Source organism: Oryctolagus cuniculus, chromosome 18 (genome assembly GCF_051225735.1).
Source record: "Oryctolagus cuniculus isolate XC-2025 breed Fujian yellow rabbit chromosome 18, ASM5122573v1, whole genome shotgun sequence".
Taxonomy (NCBI): domain Eukaryota; kingdom Metazoa; phylum Chordata; class Mammalia; order Lagomorpha; family Leporidae; genus Oryctolagus; species Oryctolagus cuniculus.
The window spans coordinates 2429793-2448545 of NC_142884.1; the positions used below are offsets into that span (position 1 = coordinate 2429793).

Sequence of the window (18753 nt, forward strand, 5' to 3'; positions counted from 1 at the left end):
GAGAAACAGCCCCAGTGACAACTGTGGGACCCTGGGGTGAGCTACACCTGAAGCCAATGCCATCCCAAACTTTGGTGTGGCAGGAACGCCAATAATTAGCCTTTTTCCTCAAACGCCTGAGCAGATCTGTTACAGCTAATAATCACAATAGATCTAAGGGTCAAGGCCCATGTTTCTTCTTTTTGAGGATTAGTTACTTGTGGATGGATGGAATCAACAAGCCTGGCAGATGCCTGGAGGGAGAATTTCACACTTCTCCTTGCTAATCCCTCTGGCAAACTCAGGATAGGCCACTGGGGGTCGTGTTGAACAAAATAACACAAGGGGGGATTAACAGTTTGCACACATGCACGCGCGCGCGCACACACACACACACACAAATTTGAAAATAGCATGTCAGTATCAGCCCATATTAGAAAAGGTAAAATTTAAGGCAAAGGGTTAAATTGGTTCAAGAGAATCATATTGTATTTGACAAAGGATCCAAAATCAGGCTTTAACTAACATTTATTGAGTGCATAGGATATTCCTGGAACTGTGCTTGGTGTTGTGCATATATTATTGAATTGAAAAAGACACAGCAATGCTGCAATCGTCTGCATCAAGTTACACAGCTATTGGATACACAAAGGAAAGATTATAAAAATATGTGGGAAGACAGGATCGTCAGAATAGATTTTTACATAACCTTATTAATTTTTGACAGATGAGTAGGCCAAAGTTAACACAGGAGTCTGAACAATATATTTGAGAGACTGGATTAATGAACACATGTGCAAAGTTTTGAGTTCTATAGACAGAGAATACATATCCATCTTAAGTGCTTATGGAATAGTTGCAAAATTGGACATGTTCTAGGCCATGGTAAAAGCTTTTTAAAAGGTTTTGAAGCAGATATATTATAGGCCACAATCTCTGTTCACAGTGCAGTAAAACAAGAAAATAGAATTATTTAAAAAAAAATGACCGAGTTTCTAAGCACTCTTTAGAAACACAACAAAAGAGCAACATAAACAAGGACATGAATTATCAAGCTTCAAGATGTGACCAAGGCTATATCCAGAAGTACTTTTTTGTTAATATGAATGCTATTATAGCAAATATCAAGAGAACATAAGTTTTCAGCTTAAAAACTGAGACAATGAACCAACGTAATCAATATAATACATATTATTGGAAACAACAACAAATAAGAGAAATCATAACAGATGTAAATAAATCCCAATAGTAGTCATTTGGAAAAACAATAGTAAAGTAAATAAACCTTTGGGGGAAAATCTAATAGTGGGCAAAGCACAAACAGCAGTGGGAAGAGAAAGGAGATGGAACAAAATAAAAAGAAAGATGTTGGTTAATTGTACATAACGTGAGCAATTTAGGTAACAATCTGAAAAACTCCATGGAATGAAGAATTCTCATGAGATTAAAAGAACATTGTAGCTACCAAAATGAATTCAAAAAGAAAGAAGTATTACTGAAATGATGATATGGGGGAAACTGAGAAAGTTGCCCACTAATTCACTAAAACTTCCCCTCCATGGCTCTAGGACTGAACTGCATTAGTGGTGAATTCTCTTAAAATGCAAAGGAATTGACACTTCTCAAGCTTTGTAACCACTCAAAAGCATAGAAAATGGTAAGTCCTTCTATGACGTAAGCTTAACCTGCTACCAAAACTTCACAAAGATAGCACCAATCTCACATATGAAGATAGAGGAAAGGACTACATAAAATATCAGGAAGTAGAATTCAGAATATGAAAAGACTGGTGCACCATGGTCCTAAGAATGCAGAGATGGTTTGATACGAGGAAATCTATCAGATTTCACTCTGCCTAAACTGCACACTTTTTTCACCTTCCCTAAAGTGAGGAGGCATCTTCCAGTTGGTGATATCTTGCAAGTAATTAGCATTTTTCTTTCTCAGTGGTTACAAAAGAGTATGTATTGCAATCAATGATGTCTTAATTTCGAAGGAATACAGTAACACAAAATCTCACACCAAAAAGTTTTAAAAAATTATCGCAATGGATATTTGAAAGGCATAAGATGAATACTCAAGACCCATTCCTGATTTTTAAACAGGCTACTTCCTCACCATGACAGCGGGCATCCATTCCAAACAATTGCCACCATTGTCGTTAAACGTAGAGCATCATGGGCATTCCCGTTAGAACCAAGAACAAGAAGAGCACGCACACTATCAAGACTATCGTCGTCTGCTGTGGGGACTTCGACCACTCAACAAAGCCCTGAAACAGAAGAAAGCGAATAATTACTGAGAAGGAAGGGGCCCTCGCTATTATTTGCAGGAAAAGCAGGAGTATATGATTGGAATGAAATGCCTTATCATCAGAAAAGCTGTTTGGATTCAAAACTACACAACAGGGTCACTAGACCCAAGATACATACACAAAAGTTAATGACACACCTTTGCTTTGTCAGGGGAAATCTCAGAAGAGTGGGATGAAAAGTTTTAAATGTCATTGGTGTATAAAGCACCACAGTTTCTAAATATCACGTGTTTTGCAATGCTCTCCCTCAAGACAGATACTTTTATGTGCCTATTTCCTGACCCAACACCCCTTTGGAATTCCTAGTTGTCTCATGGTCCACTTGCCAGTTCCATTTAGATAGCTAGTGGACATCTTGAACACATTCCAAACAAACACCCTTTTGAAAAGTGCCCCTCTCAAAATGAATGAATGAATGAATGAAAATGGGCTCCTTGTATAGTTTTCCCAGGCACATTACTACCCAGGGCTCCCTGGGCCTCCATCGCTGACTTCTCCCTCCCCCTCCCCCTCCCCCTCCCCCTCCCCCTCCCCCTCCCCCTCCCCCTCCCCCTCCCCCTCCCTCTCCCTCTCCCTCTCCCTCTCCCTCTCCCTCTCTCTCTCTCCACCTACATCCAAGCCATCAGCAAGTGCTGTTGGCTTCACCTTCGAAGCTGACCACTTCCATCCCCTTCGTTACCGCCACCCTGGTCAAGGCCTCCATCCTCCCTCTCACACTCTGGCTCCAGACTCCTGCGTCCTATCCCGATGCTCCCATGGACGAGAGAATTCCTTCTGAAGTGGAGATGAGACACCACTCTGCGCCCTGTTCTGTGCTCTGTTAACGTTGCATCAATGACCTGTGCCGGGTGAATGAGGGAAGGCTGCCACTCGGGCCTCTTGCAAGCAGCACATCTAAAACTGATGTCTTTCTTATTTCCAAACTTCCCCTTGATTGCTGTTAAGGATTGAATGTGTCCTCCAGAAATTCGATGTCCAAAGCCATAGACTAATGGTATTTGGAGGCGGGGCCTTTAGGAGATCATGAGGATTAGATGAGATAATGAGGGCGGAGCTATGTAAGAAGAAGGAGAAGCCCAAGCTTGCTCCAGCTGGCCACGTGGTGCCCCTGCCTTGTTGCCAGGCAGCTAGAAGAGCCTCCTGAGATGCCAACACGTTGGTACTGGACTTCCCAGAGCTGTGAGCTAAATAAACATGTGTATTCTTTATAAATTATCCAGTTTGCCATGTTCAAGTACAGCCAGAGGAAATGGATTAAGCCAATCTCCTGTTATGGATGCCAGCACCTCTGTACGCCCTGTCCCCGAGTCAGCAAGCCCAGGTGCCTTCACCAATATGTGCACAGATCTGGAAGTCATTGAGCCCACCGGGTCCACATCTCCTGAGTCCCACTTCCACCACCCAGTCTACTACCGTCGTTCCCGCACAGCCTGGTTCTGCCCTGGCTATGTCACCTGCTCACTGGAGCAAGACACTGAACTCCCTGCCTCGGCATCCTTATCTGTAAGGGAGAAACCACATTAACTGCTTCACAGGACTCCCGAGCTAATCACAAGAGTGAACGAGTGTTGAGTTGACAAATGGGTTAGTAATGCGACACATGGAAGACAGTATCAAGCTTACGGTGCACACAGTAAGCAGCAACACTTATCGGTATTGTTCCCACCCGTTTCTTCTACTGGAGGTTCCTGCCTGGCTCCTGTTGCCCCCATTGCCTTCAATCCACCTTTCTTCCACAGGGGCTGTCAGAGTGATTTCTCTACATCCTCAAATCCCTTCCATGGCCCCCCACTGCCTGGATGCCTACAAAACACAGCCAGCACCCCTGGTGTGGACGGGGCAGTGAGGGGGATGCTGCTAACATACAGATCAGACTTGATGCTCCTCTGCCCCGGACTCTGCTTTGGCTCCCACCCCCTTGGAACAAAAGCCAGAGTTCTGTTATGGCTCTCAGGATCCTGGGTCCCCACCACACCACCTCCATGCCCTCACCCCCTGTGGCCCCCTCCCACTCTCTTCCGGACACACGGACCCCCTCCTGCTGTTCCTCAAATCTTCCAGGCACGCTCCTACCTCAGGGCCCCTCTGCCTAGAGCCAGCTCCCCCTGGATACTGGCTGGTCTCACTCCCTCATCCCTTCAGGGGACCTCCCTGGACATCTTAGAATAGCAGCTCCCAACCTTGACCTCATACACCCAACTCCCATCCTTGCTCTATCTTTCTCCAGAGCACTTATCCCCATTTGGCATAAGTCATATTTTGCTTATTGTCTGTGACGCCAGTGAAGGCAGGGATTGCCCCATTCATGGTGGCACCTTCCACGCATTGAACCTTGCTCGTTGCATAGTAGGCACTCAGTAAGTAGATGTGGGATGAATGAATGATCTCATCCCAGCAGGAATTTCGCCCACATCTCCCACCGCTCTGCCTTCACCTCCGGTGTCTCCTATGGGTGCCTTGTCATACTGTGGCCCTGGCCTCTGCATGTGCTGTGCCCTCAGCCCTGGAGGAGGAAGACGTGCCCCTCCTCTCTGGGATACCTCCTACTGTGCAGAATTAACATCTTCCTCTTCTGAGCCTTCTCACTGTGGCCAGCACTCGCTTCTGTGCTGATCTAACTTGTTACCCAGTTTGCCTTCCCTCTGTGACCTGTGAGTCAACAAATCCGTTTTCTGAACTGAGCCAGTCCAAGCTGGATTTTCGATGTGTGATTGAGATAAGGGGCCCTTGTATACTACCAATAATAATTATGTGACTTTCTCATATGTAAAATAAATGTGTAAATAAAATAACTACTGTCATTATTTCATATACCAGCATCTTATGTCCCCAAGAGAAAACATTAGATTTTTGGGTGAAAGAAATAAACCTGATAATTACATTCATGGAATAATCCACTCATTGCTAACGGATTAAACCCTGCTAGGTGTCTAGTAGATGAATAGATGGCTGGATGGATAGTGAAAGGATCAGTGAACGCATTGGTAGATGGATTAATGAATGAATGGGTGGATGGACAGAGGTGAGTGAGTGGATGCATAGTAATATGGATGGATAAGCAGTACTGTGGCCACCAGCTAGTTGGTAAATGAGTAGGTGAGTGTATAAGAAGATGGGTAGATACAGGGATGAACTGAATGGAGGATTGATAGAATATGGATGAAAGGATGGACAAGTATGTATAGAGATAACTGGATACACAGATGGATGGAATGTGTATATGGATACACAGGTGAAGAAAGGTTGGGACTATGAATTAGTAGGCAGATGAATTGTTGGTGGATATTTTGAGAGGTGGGTGAGCAGATCAATGGTTGGGATGAATGGGTAGAAGGAGGAGTGAGTGAAGGGGGGATTGATGGATGGATCCATGGATAGATGAGGTACACGGATGGATGGACTGATGGATGGACTGATGGATGGATGGATGGGTGGGTGGGTTCGGGGGTGAAGACTTGGAGGGTATGTGTGGTAGAGTTATACCGACCACGTGGAGACCCTCCACCCTGTGTTTGAACGCCATAAGAATATGCTCTATTTCCACGGGAGACTGCTTGGCACTTCTGTGGGGCAGGTAAATTCCAAGCTGAGGAAGGATATGTGACGTCCACTGAGACCTGCACTTGGGTGCAAGGAGAGCGCTGCCCCTCACAAAGTACCTGGGAGTCCTCTGAGTCATCGTCGTCCTCTACAGAGCTCCACTCGTGGGAAAGCCCGGTGTCTGGGGAAGACAGGTCTGGGCGGGGACAGGAGTGGAAGAGAAAGGAGCTGAGAGTCAGTGATCATGTTCTCCCCACTGGCATCCTCCCCCTTCTCTGCTAAAGTCCTAAAATGTACATGCACACACATGCGTGCACATACGCACACACATGAACACACACACACAATATGACCCATGTGGTTCAGGTGGAACCAAGAGCATGTGAGACCTGAATTCTGATCCCATTTCTGTCACTAACTGCCCAGAACTACCTGAATGTCTTAATCTGAGTCACCTTAGCCTTCACTCTGTCACCTGTCCAATGGAAACAGGAGCAAGAACTGGGGGAAGGAGCAGAAGCAAAAGCCATAGAAGCAAGCCAGGCTAATAGGGCTTCCGCAGATTCCACGAGAGCAGCTGCCGGTGGAGAAATGTCCCCACCGTGGGAACCGCAGCACCATCTCACTCCTGGCTGGAGAGCACCACAAGTCAGGTCAAAGGCTGCCATTTCCCACTATTCCCAGACTTCAGCCCCTGCCGGAACTCCAGACCTCATCCTCACTACCAGACCTGACCTCTGTGGTCCGCCTCTCCTTTTCTGAGCCACCCATGCCTGAGGGAAAGTCCTGGGGACAGCGTCGTGGCACAGCAGGTTAAATGCAGCCTGCGATGCTGGCGTATGGCAGCACCAGTTTCAGGCCTACCTGTTTAGTTTCCAGTCCAGCTTCCTACTAATGCACCTGGGAAAGCATCAGATGGTGCCCCACATGCTTGGGCCTCTCCCATTCATGTAGAAGACCCAAACATAGTTCCAGGTTCCTGGCTTCAACATGGCACTGCCCTGGCCTTTGGAAGCCATTTGGGGAGTGAACCAGTGGATGGAAGATCTTTCTCTATATGTCTCCCCACAGACCAGTGCATGGTCATTCAAATAAATAAAATATTTTTTTTAAAAAAGAAGATGGTCCCCACAGGTTCAGCTTTTTCCAGTGTTTCTTTCAAGCATTCACATCTCAGCAAATGGCACCACCTCTTGTCCACACCCAGATTCTTCCCTGATATCTTTCTTAGTTCCCTTCCCCCACATCCATTAGCAAAACCTGATCCCTCCTCCCCCCAAACGCCTCCCCAACCTCTCCACTTGTGTCACCTCTCTCCTGGGGAGGTGCAGAAGTCTAACTGACCTCCCACTGTCCACTCTTGACCTCCTGACCCTACAATCCATGCTAACGTGCACTTAGAGGCAGGGTTTCTGAGCCCTGGGACAAGTGACATTTGGCAGGGGGGTCTGTCCTGTGCATCCCAGGATGCTTAGCAGCTGCATTGCTGACTTCTGTCCACTGGATGGCAGCAGCACTCCCTTTGTTAGGACAACTCAAACTCTCCCAACACTGCCCCAACACTGGGGCAGGTGGGTGGGATTTAAAATTGCTCCCAGCTGAGAACTGTTAAGAGGAATTGTTTTGAAATAAATAGAAAGGAGACCATTTAACCTTCCAGTTGTTCCCAATCCTTCATCTTGCCGTGGTCTACTGATCTCTCTCTCTGCTTCATTCACCAAAGCTTCACTGGTGCTCCTCATAGCCCTCTCCACGTGTAGCTCTGGCTGCCCACAGTGGACTGCTCCTCACGGCCCTCTCCTCCTCGCAATCACCCTAGAGTCATGCGCCATGCTCCACCTCGTTTTGGTGTCTGGATAGCGCCATTACCTTCCTCTTCACTTCCCAACTCCTTGTCTGATTTCTCTGCTAAAATCTGAGCCCTACCAGGGCTACCTTGTTTCCTGCCAGGTTCTGGGTCCCTAGTACATTGCCTGGCACACAACAGGTGCTTCCAGCAGGTTTCTGTACCAGGAGGCCCCCAACTTGCTCATTTCTCCCCATTCTACACTCTCAGGTAGCCCCTCCCTCACTGAGTATGGGCTTGATCACATGGCTCATTCTGACCAACAGCCTGTGCATAGCTGAACTGTCACTATGGCCTTAAACCGTGCAGTGAATGGGAGTGCTCCCCCTCTTGCCCTTCTTGAGACACCTACAAGCACCCTCAAGTAAAGCTGGGCTAGCCTGCTGGAGTCAGACGGACTACTGTCTGTGCCTTCTGGGTATGCATGGGCAAGACCACCTGAGCTTAACCAGGTGCCTGCTGGTTCTCTGTAAAGGCAGCAGGAGAAATCTGCTCTCGGCCAGGTCAGATGGCCAGTCCACAGAGTCGTGAGCTCATGCACGATGGTTGCTTCAAGTCACCAAGTTTCAGAATGACTTGTTATGCAGCAAAGCTGGCCAACGCCGTACTTTAAACACCTGTTGAATGAGTGCGTGAAGGATGAATATCCAGTCTTTCCCTAGGCTCGGTCAAGACCTTCCTTACTCACTCACCCCCAGGAGACCCCCTACCCCCTCACCTTTCTCATCACCATCGCAGCTGGAGGCCCCGACCTCCACAGCCTCCCAGTCCTGGGTGACAGTGGAATGGGCCGCCTTCTCCCAGGCCCTGCTCTCCCAAGGCAGCAGAGACTTGGCCCTCTCTGGTTCCAGCAGCCCCCGTGTCTGCTCAGGCCTGAGACTCTGCATGTCTCTGAGAGGAGGTGGAGCTTCCACAACAGGCTCCTTCTTCTCCTGTCTGAGGGTCCTGTCTGGTTCTGCAGGCACAGGATTCAAAACCTGAGGATGGACAGACATTTAGTCATTCAATGAACAGTTAGCGTGTAACAGTTGGGCACTCTGAGTGTCCAGAAACACAGCACTGATCAAAATGAAGATCCCTGCCCTTGTGGGGTTTATGTTTTAATGGAAAGAAAAAGAGAGAACAAACTACACAGAAGTCCAAGTGGCATTGACATGTTCTAGAGACACATGAAGTGGGACAAATAATGAGTGCTGTATGGGGGAGTGCACGCATGCACACACACACATGTGCACATTCAACCCACAACCCACAGCACAGAGCCAGGAGTTCAGATGGGGGGGTGTCTCCCCCTAAAATCCATGTTATGGTTCAGATGCGTTTTGTTCCTCCAAGGGTTCACTTGTTGGAGGGTTGGGCTGCAGTGTGGTGATGTGAAGTGGATGTGGAACCTTTAAGAGGTGGGGCCTAGAGAGAAATTATTAGGCCATTGGGAACACTGGCCTCAGAAGGGATTAAGATTAAGGAGGTTATCATGGGACCCTGGAGAGTCTCCTCTCTTCCCCACCCCTCTGCCTCACTCAGTTGCTAAGAAAGAGTGAATTTTGCCCCTGTCTTCCAGTCTCCTCTCACAGGTGGTCCTGCCATGATGCTATGCACCATGTGACACAGCCAAGAGGCCCTCACCAGGGGCCAGACAGGGTCCACCCATCTGAGTCTTAGCATCTAAAACTGAGCTAAGTAAATCTCTTCTCTTTACAAAGCACTTTGTTATAGTAGCAGAGAACAGACCACTGCCACCCCTCTGGCTACAGAGCAGAACCCTAGCCTCCCCACACCCAAGCCCCTGCAGCCCCAATTGTCTCCTTCACTGCCACAAAAATTCACCCACCAGGTAGAGGTTAGACATTTACATTTAAATGAAATATCGTCTATCTGGCCAAACTGAAATCAGTAGCTGGGTTTCAAGATCTTAACTAAACAATAATGACTTAATGAGGTTGTAACCTCTGCCTGAAGACTCAAAAGCTGAGAGTTTGCTCTTGTCTGAACATTGCACATACCACCAGTTGAGCATTTATAAGCCACTGCCTGCCCTTGGAAATAGTAGCTTTTGAAAACAGAAAATAATTTCTCTTAGAAAGAAGAAAAAAAGCTTGAATACGCTTTTTCTTCTTTGCTTAGGTTTTTGCAAATAGAAATTGTTCTGTACTTTAAAACCACAGGGCAGATATTCTAGATTCAAAGAAAAGTTAGCAATTTAACAACCAAAACCATACGGGGACCATATGTGGACTCATATTTAAAAATGAATAGTATTCCATTGTATGAATAAATTGTAATTATCTCTCCATTCTCTTGTGGATAGACATCTATCTGGGATGTTGAGGTTTCTGTTGTGTATATGAGTAGTGTTGACTATGAATATTACAGTGTCGCTATTGTGAATCCAGGAGAGTCCAACACCCGCGTGCAAGTGTTTGTGTGGATATGGCTCTCACTGCTCTTGGGGAAGGCCCGGGAGTAGAATCACTGCATCCCAGGGGCTGTGCATGCCCAGCTTCAGTGGATGATGCCAACAGATGCTCCCACAAGCACACATGAGTCGGTCACTTCCAAAATCTATCTCCATGAATCTCAAAGGGAAATGTGTCACCACTGTTATAAAGGAAGGAACAACCAGTTTCACGTTTCTTGAGGGCAACCACAAGAGTGAACACAGGGAAACTGAACCCGCGTCCACAGCTGCTGGCTGATGCGTGGCCTACTTGAGCCTTACGTTGCTCTTCCCATGCTATAATGGAGACTCGGTGGAGCTACGCCAAGGGCTTTACTAGTGCTGTCCTGGCCAAAACAAGAAGGATCAGAGGGGGCTGAAGAGGGGAGGTTTCTCTCCCTGGGATTCAGTTTATCTATTATTTAGCCTCATTGTATGGAATTAAAAGATATGTTTATTTTGGTGTAAAAAGGTTTTGAGGGGTGCATGTTGTGGAGCCGTGGGTTAAGCTTCCTTATCCGAGTGCTGGTGCAAGTCCCAGCTGCTCCGCTTCCAATCCAGCTTCCTGCTAATGTGCCTGGGAAGGTAGCAGGTGATGGCCCAAGGACTTGGGCACCTGACACCCCCACAGGAGCCTCAGATGGAGCTCCAGGCTCTGGCTTTGGCCTGACCTAGCCCTGGCCTTTGCACGCATTTGGGGAGTGAACTAGAGGATGGAAGATCTCTCTCTCTCTTTCTCTCTCTCTGTATGTATATGTGTGTCTCTGTCTCTATTGCTTTGCCTTTCAGAGAAACAAATAAACTTTTTAAAAATATGCTAAAATACAAAATTTTAAAAACAATGTCAAAATTCATGCACACAAGAGGTCTCCAAAAAATTTCAAGAAAACATGTGTTATATAATAGCTGTGCGTGGATATACACTGAGTGAAAACAAAGACACAAAGGAGTACACACACGGTTCTACTGGTATCAAAAAGCCCTGAGCAGGTGGGATGGATCAACGTTGACGTAGGTCAGTAGGGTGGGAGACTTGAGAAGGGTGTGGGGAACCTTCCAGGGTTGCTGGAATGTTCTACCTCTCAACGCCAGTGGTGCTCATCCAGTGAGCATCTTTGTACAAAGCCATTGAGCTCTGGCTTCACTGAACTGCAGAATTCCTGCACATTATTCTCTTTTTTTTAAGATTCACAAAGAAGAGAAAAACAAAATGCATGTTTACATTTCATGTAACATTATTTGCAGTTTGCTGTGTGTGTGTTGCAGTAAATGTGTGAAAATAAATGTTGGCTTTGGGAATTGCATCCTGTACATACCTCACTGCATTGTTTAAACCTGATTCTGGGACCGGCAATGTGGCATAGTGGGTAAAACTGCTGCCTTCAGTGCCAGTATTCCATATGGGCACCGGTTTGAGTCCTGGATGCTCCACTTCAGATCCAGCTCTCAGCTGTGGCCTGGGAAAGCAGTGGAAGATGACCCAAGTCCTTGGGCCCCTGCACCATGTGGGAGACCCGGAAGAAGCTCCTGGCTCCTGGCTTCGGATCAGCACAGGTCCAGTCATTTTGGCCAATTGGGGAGTGAACCAGTGGATGTAAGACCTCTCTCTCTCTCTCTCTCTCTCTCTCTCTCTCTCTCTCTCTCCCCTTCTTTCTCTCTCTGTGTAACTCTGACTTTCAAATAAATAAATAAATCTTTTTTAAAAAATAAGTAAACCTGGTTCTGCTGCATCATCGGCAGCCCTTGGAGTATATTATAAAGCCCAACTTAAAAGAGCCCTTGAAGGCAGTATATGAGTTTTCTATGAGTGCTATTAAAAATTATCATGAATTCAACAGCTTAAGACAATGTAAGTTTATTTTCTCACAGGTCTTTAGAAGTCTGGGTGTATACTATAATGAAACAGCTGAGGCAGGTTAACTTTATGAAGAAAAGGGGTTCATTTAGCTCACAGTTTTGGAGGCTGAATGCCCAAACAACTTAGCTCTGGAAAGGGCCCCAGCCCCACAGTGGGTGGCAGGAGTGCTGAGGGAGCAAGAAATCATACCACAAAACTGGAAGCCAGGAGGCCAGGACCATGGCACAGCGGGTTAAGCAGGTGCCTGCAATGCCAGCATTCCATATGAGCGTCAGGTTGGGTCCTGGCTGCTCCACTTCTGCTCCAGCCCCCTGATAATGTACCTGGGAAGAAAGCAGAAGATGGCCCAAGTGCTTGGGGCCCTACCCTCCTTGTAGGAGACCTGGATGGAGTTTTTGGCTCCTGGCTTCAGCCTGGTCCAGACCTGGCCATTGGGGCCAATTAGAGAGTAAACCAGGAAATGAAAAAAAACTCTCTCTCTTTTTTTTCTCTCTCTCCCTTTTCCCCTCCCCTCCCCCTCTTCTCTTCTCTCCTTCTCTATATGTAGGTCTATCAAATAAAATAAGCAAATCATTTTTAAAAATTTTAAAAATACAGGAAACCAAGGAGCAGCTCAGGGCTCAGTCTTGCACTCCTAGCAACCTGCTCTGGAACGGGCTTAAGCCCTTTCCTGAGTGACAGAAGTGCCCCTCAAAGGGTCCACCACCTTCAACTCTGCCACCCTGGGAACCAAGACTCCAACACATGGACCCTCAAATCACAACCAACCCATCGCACTGCTGTAAAACAGAGACCTGGCTGGGGCTGAATTCCTTCTGGAGGCTCCAGAGAATTCATTCTCATCTCTTTTCCAGCTTCTGAAAGCCACCTGCATTGCTCCTTCCCCAACACCCTGAGCCAGCAAGGGCTAGGTGAATCCTTTACTGCCTCTCTCACTCTGCTCTTCTGCACCCCTCTTACACTTTTAACAACCCTTGCAGCGACCCTGGGCCCCTCGGGGTAACCCAGAATCAACTCCCCATCACCAAGTGGGTGGACTGAAAAGCTTAATCTTACCTGCAATCTTGTTGTTTAAAATGTTTATTTATTTTCTCCTACTGGAAGGAGAGGGAGAGAGAGAGAGAGAATGAATCACTCTTCCATCTGCTGGTTCAGTCTGGAAATACCTGCAACAGCCAGGGCTGGGTCACGCCAAAGCCAGGAGCCAGGAGCTCCAGCCAGGTCTCCCACGGCGGGGACTGGAGCACTTGAGCTGTCCTCCCTCGCTGCCTCCCTGAGCAGTAGCAGGAAGCTGCGTCAGAATCCAAGCAGCCAGGACTTGAACCAGCATTCCAATATGGGGTGCAGGCCTCCTCAGCAGCAGCCTAACCCACGGGGCCTCAATGCTCACGTCTCAGCTGCAGTCTCAATTCTCCTGTATGAAGTGATCTAACATAGTCACAGGCCCTGGGAGTCAGGACACTGGCATATTTGGGGAACCACTATTCTGCCTATCACAGGTATTAGAATAAAAACAAAAGAGAGCTCACCCTCCCTGCGCTTCCCGCGGGTCCGGTGGCCCGGTTGCAGCGCTGCGACCCTCGGCACCCCTGCGAACATGGCGCTGCGAGTGGCGCTTAGCTTGCGGGCCGCGGCCTGCAGCCTGCTCGCGGCCTCGGCGCCCGCCGCACCCTGCTCGCCTCTGCCCTGGCGGCTGCGGGCGGGCGCCGTCCGGACGCTGCGCACTGGACCCGCTCTGCTCTCGGTGCGTAAGTTCACAGAGAAACATGAATGGATAACAACAAAAAATGGTATTGGAACAGTGGGAATCAGCAATTTTCCACAGGAAGCTTTGGGAGATGTTGTTTATTGTAGTCTGCCTGAAGTTAGGACAAAATTGAAAAAACAAGATGAATTTGGTGCCTTGGAAAGTGTGAAAGCTGCTAGTGAACTCTGTTCTCCTCTATCAGGAGAAGTAACTGAAATTAATGAAGCCCTTGCAGAAAACCCAGGACTTGTCAACAAATCTTGTTACGAAGATGGTTGGCTGATCAAGATGACACTGAGTAACCCTTCAGAACTAGATGAACTAATGAGTGAAGAAGCCTATGAGAAATACATAAAATCTATTGAGGAATGAAAGTGGAACCCTTACATGAACTAGTATGGAATAACTTAATCCAGCACAGTTTTTTCTTAAATTAGTGGCGGACAGGACTTAAAATAGCAACTTTTAGCAATCTTGATGGAAGAAATACTACTTTCAACCCTGCTACTGGAAGAAAATATACCCTAACTTTGTAATGATTGCAGAAAAACTCAATATGCATCTTTTTCACAGTATCTTGTGATATTTATACTAGGCTCTAGGCACTGGTATTCAGAATCCATGAAGTTATCTGTGGTAAAAACTAGTTTTACAAATAATGTAATTCAAGGATAACATTGTTATCTTAAGCCTTATGTAATATTGTAACTTGCTTATACTCATCCCTGGTTTGGGGTCAAAATATGTAATGATCTTTCCATTGGAAGTAACTGGTAATACACAACAGTTTTTGTTAGTTGTAGTGCCAGAGAAAGAACAATACTATCTTAACTTTTGCAATATACTGCATTTGCTGGTGCTGTTGTATGCAGTGAAGGAGCAGCTCTACAGCAAAATAAGAAACACAAATAAATTTTCAACTTCCTCATATCATGTTTTGATGTTAATATTTGATTAAGTGACTTGGCTAGTATCTATGAAGATGCTAATTTTAACTTATAGAAAGTTATGTTTTAAAAGAAAGTTTAAACTAACAATGAAAGGTTCCAAGAAATGTCTCCTTTTAGTTGCAAATTAATTCTGGTAGAATCAAACACTTGTCATCTTTAATATAGGCAAAAAGAAATCACTGACTTTTTCATCACACTAGATTAAAAATGAGAAGAGGAAAAACAAAACAAAACAAAATAAAATAAAAACAAAAGAGAGAAAAACAGGAGAGGTGATTTTAAGGAGAAACCAGTAGGCAAGTGTTAGTACAGGTGTTGTTAGAGTGAGCAAAAATATTCATGAAGGTGGAGAGAGATGGGCCGGTGTTAAAATGCAGGGCTGGCACTGTGGCACAGTGGGCTAAAGCCCCAGCCTGCAGTGCCGGCATCCCATATGGGCGCCAGTTTGAGTCCTAGCTATTCCCCTTCTGATCCAGCTCTCTGCTATGGCCTGGGAAAGCAGTAGAAGATGGCCCAAGTCCTTGGGTCCCTGCACCCGTGTGGGAAGCCTGAAAGAAGCTCTGGCTCCTGGCTTCGAATCAACTCAGCTCTGACTGTTGTGGTCATTTGGGGAGTGAACCAGTGGAATGGAAGACCTCTCTCTCTCCCTCTGGCTCTACCTCTCTCTGTAACTCTTTCAAATAAATAAAATAATTCTTTAAAAGTAAATAAATAAAATAAAATGCAAACAAATGGCACCAGCAGCAGGGTGGTTTAACAAGGCATGGAGGTGACTGCATAGGCGTGAATTTCAGCTCTGCCACACACTTGCTGAGTGACCTGGGGCAGGTCACTTGAGCCTCATTCAGGATCAGTTTGCTCATCTGTGAAATGGGCGCTTTCTGCACAGGGGTGCTGTGAGCTTTCTGCAGGGACAGAACATTATCTCAAACACAGTTTAAGTGCTCAGTGAAGGCACCGGCTCCATGGGTGCTCCACGGCTGAGCTTACGCACCACCTCCGCGGGGCTCTGTGAATATTTGCCACCCACAGGAACTTGACTAGACACACATTTTCCCAGCCATTTCTCAGCCAGAACTTTGTGCCAGAACTGTGCTCTCCCTGGGGGAGAGCAGACACAACGAAACAGAGCAGAAGGTCCAGCGCTTCAGCAGACAGAAGCCTCAGAAGAAAGGATTGGAACTCATTCACAGAGGGACTGCAGATGGCACAAACGAGATAGGTTTTAAAACAAATGAACAGGGGCTGGCGCTGTGGTGTAGCAGGTAGGGCTGCTGCCTGCAGTGCCGGCATCCCATATGGACAATGGTTCAAGTCCCGGCTGCTCCACTTCCCATCCAGCTCTCTTCTATGGCCTGGGAAAGCAGTAGAAGATGGCCCAAGTCCTTGGGCCCCTGCATCTGCGTGGGTAGACCTGGAAGAAGTTCCTGGCTCCTGGCTTTGGATCCACCCAGCTCCAGCTGTTGTGGTCATCTGGGGAATGAACCAGCAGATGGAAGACTCTCTCTCTCTCTCTCTCTCTCTCTCTCTCTCTTCCTCTCCTTCTCTCTCTGTATAACTCTGACTTTCAAGTAAATAAATAAATCTTTAAAAAGAATGAAAAAACAAAAACAACTCTCTGTCTGGCTTTTACTTTCTAAGAGTGAAGATGAAATAAGGTTTCACAGAAATGCTTCTTAGTTCTAAGTACAACCTGAGCAAATGGCCAGTGTTGTATGATGTGGGGAGAGACAGTAGGGGGTGGGAGGTTGTGGCAAAAGAGGGAAGGGGAGCTGTGCCTGAAGAAGCCACCCCAGTCAGCCCAGGCAATGTTTGCTGAGCGACCACATGGGAACAATGTCTTCTCTCTGCTGGTTTCTCAAGAGAACACTGGATATCTGCATTTTCAAATGGCATCTTCTGTGTTTTAAAACGTCAATAATTCTTAAGGCGTTGAAAGGGATGTCGCTCTGTGAAGGTCCTGGGGCTGGGAAGAAGCCTGTGGCTGCCCCTTTGCAACCTCACTGTGGGTCTGGGAGTACTGGAAGGGAGGAGAGGGGGCTTCCAGCATAGAGGCTGGTTTTTTTTTATTTGTTTGTTTTCAAGAAATATATATATATATATATATATATATATATATATATATGTATGCCTGGATGGGAAAGAATGTGAGAGTACACCAGGGAGTACCGTTCTGTTTATCACTTTGTTATGTCTTTCATACGGGACAACTAATCGTGGGTTTAGGTTGGGAGAAGACATGCGATGGGAGTAAAGGCAGGTGTGCAGGAGACAGGAACTGCAAGGTCAAGGTCAGAAGAAACGGGATCCTCAGGCGATTGATGGGGGGAGGAAGGGAGAGGACCCGGAGTATGGGGTAGGAGGGGCCTTGACACCTGGCTGCCTGAGCGCTCTTGCGAAACCGCAAACAGGTTATCCCTGAGCAGAAAACATGGGGACGCAGCGACCAGAGCGCCTCTGCCACCAACCATAGTAGTAAGAGCAGCACTTGCAGCCGCTGTTTCCTGGAGCGCTCGCTCCTCTGTGCCAGCGCTGCTGAGCGACCCGCGTGCCTTCCTAACTGACATAGTCCTCCGTCCCAAATACTGCTAGGGTTCCGCTTTCCAGATCCCTGCGCGGATCCCTCAACAAAGCCACACAGCCCTGAACAGGGGCGGGGACTCTACGCGCCTGAGATCTCAGATGCTGCACTCCCAGCCGCTGCAGGATGGCACACACGTGCCCAGACAGACACACAACGCACACGCGCAGGTGCACGCGCGGGCAGGTACGCGGGGGCCCGGCGAGACAAGCGCGCTCAGAGTCCTTCGGGTTTTGCTCAGACGCACAGATGCGCACTCCATGCTGCGTCCCGTCTCCCCTCCCTGCGCCAAGGCTGAAATTCAACTGTCACCCACCGGCCAGGGGGTAGACCACGGCTTGCGGAGAAAAGCGCCCAACCAGGCAGACCCCTCCAGCCCGCTCCCAGCAGGTGGGCTTGGAGACTGTCGCTCCCCAGACCCCCAACCCTGGGGCAGCTCTGCCCCCGCCCTCGTCCGCACACACGCCCACATATCTCTCTTGCGCATGTCTCCGGATCACCGCCCGCGCCCCGGGCCCCTTTTCCCGCCCCTTCCCGCCCTCGGGGGGGTCCCTCGAAGGACTCACCCTCCCCAACCAGACCCGTCCGGGCACTGCAGAGCCGGCGCCGCACCGACCGCGGCTGCGCAGACGCGGAGCCTGCCTGTGGGAGGCGGGGGTGGGAAGTGGGGCGAACCCGGGAGGGCGGGCGGCCTTCGCCTCTCCTTCTCCTCTGGAAGAGCCTGCACCCGAACCAAGTGGCGAGGGAGAGCGAAGATGCGGCGTAGACCCGGTGCCCGCCGCAGGTGTGCGGGGAGCAGGGGCGTGGTGCTGTGCAGGTCCCGCCAAATGGGCTGAACCGTCCACTCCCTGCCACGTCCGACGGCCCCTGCTGCAGACGCCCGCTCAGGCCTACAGCTTTGCGCGCGCGCCCCTTTGTGATTCGGAGGTGGCGAGGTGGGGAGGGCAGAGGCGGGGGCGGGGGCGTGGCGCCCGGGGATCCGCCTGGCGCCCCAGAGGCTAGTTTTGCTATTTGCTACTAGGGCGCTTAGGGGTGATCCTGAACGTGTCCGTGCCTCAGTTTGCCATTCTGCTAAGTGGGCGTTATTATGACTGTCGCCTCCCAGGATTGCTGCTAAGGTAGGAGATAAATATTCCGTGCACAGGTTTAGCTGCCGTCGTTATCCTCTTCGCTATTCAAATTTTACGATGTGCAAGGACAGCCAAGTTGAGACCACAGGGGGCGGGGCGGAGACGGGTCCCTTGCTCACGGTACTTTCATTCAGTGGTTTCTAGGGAGGTAGCACAAAGTTGTCTTTGTTGCCCAGATTTAATTTCTCTCCTGCGAAGTAGCTGTGTGTCTCCTGTTACTCTGTTTGCTCCCGGGGCGCTTTCTTACTGATGTGTTGGCATTCTTCCCGTTTTGAGTATATTAATCCGTTGCCTGTTATCCCATGCAAGCCTAGCACCTACTTCCGGCTGCTGGCTGATCTGTTCACCTTGTTCATACTGCGTCTAAGGTT

General features: G+C 48.3%; 2 protein-coding genes across 2 annotated transcripts; one reads left to right on the top strand and one right to left on the bottom strand.

The window, feature by feature from the left end:
* Positions 1-489: 489 nt before the first annotated feature.
* On the bottom strand, positions 490-17947 carry SMIM17 (small integral membrane protein 17). Its single transcript, XM_089320011.1, has 4 exons — positions 17819-17947; positions 8398-8656; positions 5953-6029; positions 490-2251 (listed from the first exon to the last, which is right to left on the bottom strand). The coding sequence occupies exons 2-4, from the start codon at positions 8564-8566 to the stop codon at positions 2141-2143; spliced, it is 357 nt and encodes a 118-aa protein (XP_089176137.1). The 5' UTR covers positions 8567-8656; positions 17819-17947; the 3' UTR covers positions 490-2140.
* Positions 13504-14159, top strand: LOC138842965 (glycine cleavage system H protein, mitochondrial). The gene has a single exon (XM_089320003.1). The coding sequence runs from the start codon at positions 13572-13574 to the stop codon at positions 14091-14093; it is 522 nt and encodes a 173-aa protein (XP_089176129.1). The 5' UTR covers positions 13504-13571; the 3' UTR covers positions 14094-14159.
* Positions 17948-18753: the final 806 nt, after the last annotated feature.